The following is a 6,000-nucleotide window of genomic DNA, read 5'->3' as shown; positions in this document are numbered from 1 at the left end:
AGAGAAAGGTGTGACTCTAGACTAAAGGTTCAGGTAACCATCGAAAAGTGAATTCACGACTGTGTTTTGCGTTCTCAGTGGTAGGACATGTATGGCATGACTTAAAAATATTGTCAACCTTTTCCCTCACAGGGACCCCAAACAATAATAATATTTTTTAAAAGTCCACATAATTTAAACACCAAACAATGAAGTACCTTCATGAAACCACAGGGGTCCACAGATATATGTACCAGGACCTGATATTCACTCGACTCGCTTCAGTACTTATTACTCTTTCTGTAATAAGTAATCTTTTTAAAAGTATTCTTAAGTGTACTTCTTTTTCACAAGGGTTCCCATGAGAAAAAGGTCTAAATAAATATATTAATGATGCCTTCAGATGTAAAAGTACTAAAAGAAAAACGTTTCTGTGAGGATAATGGCAAACATGTAATGTAAACACAATAGAAATCAATGGAAAAATAAATAATGCATTATTACATGTTTAAAGTCTTAACCACGTGATTTAGTGGATCATGTGTCATCTGTGTATTTGCACATCTGTTTTATTCTCATAGCTCGAATCATTCATTCAGAGAAGTGTTTGTTGAGCTTCTGGTTTCGTTTGTCTGCAGTCTGCAAGCCTGCTAACCGTACAGTGGAGATCATGACTCATTATATGAATTGACGGTTTGTGTGAAATGTGCAAAAACTGTATTTCTGAAAATACATCCAGTAAATGTCAGAGAATAACTCACCCGAATCCTCGAGTCCAGGGCGTATGATATCATCAAAAATGACCCCGCTTTCCGTTGCCCGGTTGAACTGTCGCGTGTACATGTGCAGGTCGAGGATCCGGCCCATGAGGGTGCAGTTTCTGTCCAGGTTTGGGAACTCATCTTTAGGGGAACTTCTCTTCAGATTGAACTTGCTCATAGGGTCACGGGGGAGTAAACTCTGGGCAAAACACAACATCAGATATTGCAATTAACATATTTTCATTTATTCATGCATGCACTGATATAATTTCTACTGAAGCAGGATGGGTGACACTTAATTTTCTGTTTTCTGCATTTTTAATCTGTAAACCGCATTCTTCCATCTTAAAAATATATCTAAATTCCGCCATATGCTCTCAATGACAAATGCGGAACAATTAGTTAATGCGTTCATGACCTCAAGGCTAGATTATTGTAATGCTCTACTGGGTGGTTGCCCTGCACGCTTAATAAACAAACTACAGCTAGTTCAAAACACAGCAGCTCGAGTTCTTACCAGAACCAGGAAGTATGACCATATTAGCCCCGTTCTGTCAACACTGCATTGGCTGCTTATTAAACATCGTATACATTTTTAAATATTGCTGATTACTTATAAAGCACTAAATGGTTTAGCTCCGCAGTACTTGAGCGAGCTCTTAACGCATTATAGTCCTTCACGTCTATTGCGATCTCAAAATTCCGGCCAGTTAATAATACCTAGAATATCAAAATCGACTGCCGGCGGTAGATCCTTTTCCTATTTAGCACCAAAACTCTGGAACAGTCTTCCTACCATTGTCCGGGAAGCAGACACACTCTGTCAGTTCAAATCTAGACTAAAAACACATCTCTTTAACCTGGCATACACAAGTATACATTCCTATTATATAAATCAGTTAAATGATTATTAGGCTGCATAAATTAGGTCAGCCATAACCGGGAACACTTCCTATAACACCCGATGTACTCGTAACATCATAAGTCAAGTCAAGTCACCTTCATTTATACAGCGCTTTTAACAATATAGACTGTTTCAAAGCAGCTTTACAGTGATAATAGGAAATTAAAGTTACAGAGATTGTTTTGGCTTTACAGCAGTTCTAGAATAAAGATATTTTCCAGCTAAAGATTCCAGCTATTGATTCACTTCCGTCGCAAAGATCATTAGTTATTAACTTAGGGGCCGCTAACACGACACCGGTCGAACAGAAAACCCTTAATGCGATCCGGCCACTCATTTGCACAAAACAGTGCCTGGTGTCTCGAGAACGCAAACCTAAGTTGTTAAACCTGAAATAAGTTCCAAGGTACAAGCCTTGAAAAATGTATAATACAGAAGAAAAAAAATTTGCTTCCGCATAGCCACGTGAACCGGAATTATCCCGAAGCGGCGCTAAAACGTTTAGTGCTTTGTAGGTAATCAGCAATATTTTAAATTTTGTATGATATTTAATAGGGAGCCAATGCAGTGTTGACAGAACCGGGCTAATATAGTTATAACGGGCTATAAGAAGAATGGCATCTATGATAATAATAATCTTTTCGTTTATTCTGAAGTTTACTGTAGTCAGTCGGATCCGGGCCGTATCCAGATCAGATGGAGGACCTGCGCCTGGACACGTCCACAACACATCCCTGAATTGTCAACAGAGACTGTATCAACTAGACTCTCCCCCGTGAAAGCCTCTTCAGCCTCCTCCCCTTCCCTTTCCCTCTGAAACATTATCCAAATTGTTCCCATTCATATGGATCTGTGGAAACTTGTAATTTGGCAATGTCACGTTATAAAGAAACTATGCGCCTGCGCACATACGCATTCAAAAGTGCATACCTATAGACTAAACACTTAATACGCATATGCATGCCGTCACTGTTCTCACAGATTCACGTTTTTGAAGTTTACACGGAGATGATAATGGTATCGGTTTCAAACCTTGTTTCAAAGTTATTTAAAAAAACCTATTGCAAAGTTTGTGTTTTCAGGCCACTAAACATCATTGATGTGTAAATGAACGGCCAGAATGCATTAAAAGTTTTCTGTTTTCAGTTGAAAACGGTGTTGTCTAAGCGGCCCCTGAGTGAATAACTAATGATTTTCTACACAGAAATGAATCAATCAAAAACGTACTTAAGCTGGACTATAGCTTTCTTCTAGAGCTGCTGTAAAGCCAAAACAATCTCCATTTCATTCATTTCCTATCATCACTGTATAAAGATGCTTTGAAACAATCTATATTGTAAAAAGCGCTGTATAAATGAAGGTGACTTGACTTGACTATAAGTATCTTTGCAACTACATGTCAACTAACTATCATTAGAGTATGAGACTGTCTGCTTAATGTCTGCTAACTCTTTACTTTGATGCTTTATATGGTTTCTTAATTTTATTTCAGCTTTAGTTATTGTACTATCAAGATATAACTACTACTATAAATACTAACTAAATGAAAATGACAAATGTTGCCTTGACAACTAGAGTCATAAAAATATATATTTTATTTTACTTCAGTTAACAGTTGTTTTATTTCACGTAACACATTTTTTTGGGTAACAATCTACTTAAAGCCTTTATTCATAATGCATTATTTAAGTATTTATTTTTAATGCATTAATTACGCCTTGTAATGCACCTTTTAATGCATTGTATTATTTAATTAATAATTGTAGCTAAAACATTATAATACTTGTCTATTCATTATTACGCTTTTAGAAAGTTTAATGCATTAAAAAAACACGGGAAACAACCAATTTTAGACGCAACAAGGAATCTGCATATATTATAATGCATTTCAACTTTGGTTACAATTTTTCATGTACAGATATATTGTATTATAACATTCTTTATGAATTCCATTATAATGCATTATACATAAAGGCTTTAAGTAAAGTGTTACTGTTTTTTTAATGATTGTATTTTGAGTTCTAAACGCTGAAATAACGCTGATAGCAACAGTTCACAGTGCATTAGAAATGAACATTGCTTTGTTGTGAACTAAACTGCATCCCAAACCTGCCAAAAATGGTCAAGGTTGTGCAGAGAGAGGACGTGGTTGTGGCGATCCATTCAAGATCACTGAACAATGCAACTCCCTGGCAGCACTGTTTTTTTTTTTCTCATCCGCAAACAGACAAGAGTACGGGACTTTCCACGAGCTGGGTGTAAATGGGTTTGGTGTGTTTGTGAAGGGGAATACCTCCAGCACAGGCCTGTATTTCGACTCCTTTGGGTGCTCAGTAGGTGCTGAAACACAAATCACACATGAAACATCAAGTCTCAAATACCTCCACACAACGATTCTGTTTGTGTCTCTTTTTTTAAAATCTAAAATTAGTGGTTAAGGACTAATGTTCACTTTATCTCCACCACAAGCTATGGCACTCCATGCATCCAAAATGTGACACTTACGCTTAATCATCCACATTTTTTCTCTGAAAACGCTTGCACACGTACAGATAGACTCCAGCCGACAACAGCTAGACGTAGCTGTAGACAATATCTATGAATAGCTAGCTCATCGTCATATGAGCGGCTATTGTCCCGTCACCACCACACAAAGCACGAGCACCCGTGCCAGTGTCATGTTGCCTGCCTGTAATAATGTACCTATTTATATGCTTGTGTCAGTATCATACTTCACATTGAAGCTTGAGGGTTGGGTACAAACACTTTCAATGTATTTCTGTACATTATGGGGACAAGTGGAGAAGAAATGTGTGTGATATAACAGATATGAAGATTGCATGCTCTGAGAACAGATACACACAATATGTGCACATGTGATCTAGGTGTGAATTCTGGACTTTCAAAATGCGCTTGCTCTTTATTACAAAATATATTTCGTAATTTGATCACAACAACTGCAACATATAACAGGGATTACTTTACTAATAAACATAAATGTAAGGCTACACTTTATTTCAGTAGTTTACTTTAGACATTCTTCTAACTATACGTAACTTTGTGACTTAATGTCAACAAACTCATTAATATGCAACTAGGGGTTGGGTTAGTAGAGTATTAGTAGACTGTTAGGTTAGGGGTTGGGTTAGTAGAGTATTAGTAGACTGTTAGGTTAGGGGTTGGGTTAGTAGAGTATTAGTAGACTGTTAGGTTAGGGGTTGGGTTAGTAGAGTATTAGTAGACTGTTAGGTTAGGGGTTGGGTTAGTAGAGTATTAGTAGACTGTTAGGTTAGGGGTTGGGTTAGTAGAGTATTAGTAGACTGTTAGGTTAGGGGTTGGGTTAGTAGAGTATTAGTAGACTGTTAGGTTAGGGGTTGGGTTGGGTTAGTAGAGTATTAGTAGACTCTGTTAGGTTAGGGGTTGGGTTAGTAGAGTATTAGTAGACTGTTAGGTTAGGGATTGGGTTAGTAGAGTATTAGTAGACTGTTAGGTTAGGGGTTGGGTTAGTAGAGTATTCGTAGACTGTTAGGTTAGGGGTTGGGTTGGGTTAGTAGAGTATTAGTAGACTGTTAGGTTAGGGGTTGGGTTAGTAGAGTATTAGTAGACTGTTAGGTTAGGGGTTGGGTTAGTAGAGTATTAGTAGACAGTTAGGTTAGGGGTTGGGTTAGTAGAGTATTAGTAGACTCTGTTAGGTTAGGGGTTGGGTTAGTAGAGTATTAGTAGACTGTTAGGTTAGGGGTTGGGTTAGTAGAGAATTCGTAGACTGTTAGGTTAGGGGTTGGGTTGGGTTAGTAGAGTATTAGTAGACTGTTAGGTTAGGGGTTGGGTTAGTAGAGTATTAGTAGACTGTTAGGTTAGGGGTTGGGTTAGTAGAGTATTAGTAGACAGTTAGGTTAGGGGTTGGGTTAGTAGAGTATTAGTAGACTCTGTTAGGTTAGGGGTTGGGTTAGTAGAGTATTAGTAGACTGTTAGGTTAGGGGTTGGGTTAGTAGAGAATTCGTAGACTGTTAGGTTAGGGGTTGGGTTGGGTTAGTAGAGTATTAGTAGACTGTTAGGTTAGGGGTTGGGTTGGGTTAGTAGAGTATTAGTAGACTGTTAGGTTAGGGGTTGGATTAGTAGAGTATTAGTAGACTGTTAGGTTAGGGGTTGGGTTAGTAGAGTATTAGTAGACTATGTTAGGTTAGGGGTTGGGTTAGTAGAATAAGTTGACATGTAGTTGCAAAGTTACTAATATAGTTAGTTGAATGTCTGTTTAAGGAGAATCAAAATAAAGAGTTAGCAGATATTAGCAGTCTACTAATACTCTAATGAGTTAGTGACACACAGTTTCAAAGTTACTTATAGAATGTGACCATC

The 6,000-nt window shown here is 37.7% G+C and overlaps 1 protein-coding gene across 1 annotated transcript in view; it reads right to left on the bottom strand.

Annotated features, from left to right (window-relative positions):
• Window positions 1–791: 791 nt before the first annotated feature.
• Window positions 792–6,000, bottom strand: part of rcor3 (REST corepressor 3) — a 50,835-nt gene continuing 45,626 nt past the window's right edge. Inside the window, exon 21 of the mRNA XM_079594070.1 lies at window positions 792–939. Within this exon, the coding sequence (XP_079450196.1) occupies window positions 923–939 (17 nt within the window). The 3' untranslated portion in view covers window positions 792–922. The remainder of the gene's footprint in view (window positions 940–6,000) is intronic.

The sequence above is a fragment of the Phoxinus phoxinus genome, assembly GCF_949152265.1.
Source record: "Phoxinus phoxinus genome assembly, chromosome: 20".
NCBI lineage: Eukaryota > Metazoa > Chordata > Actinopteri > Cypriniformes > Leuciscidae > Phoxinus > Phoxinus phoxinus.
This window is presented reverse-complemented; position numbering and strand designations above follow the sequence as displayed.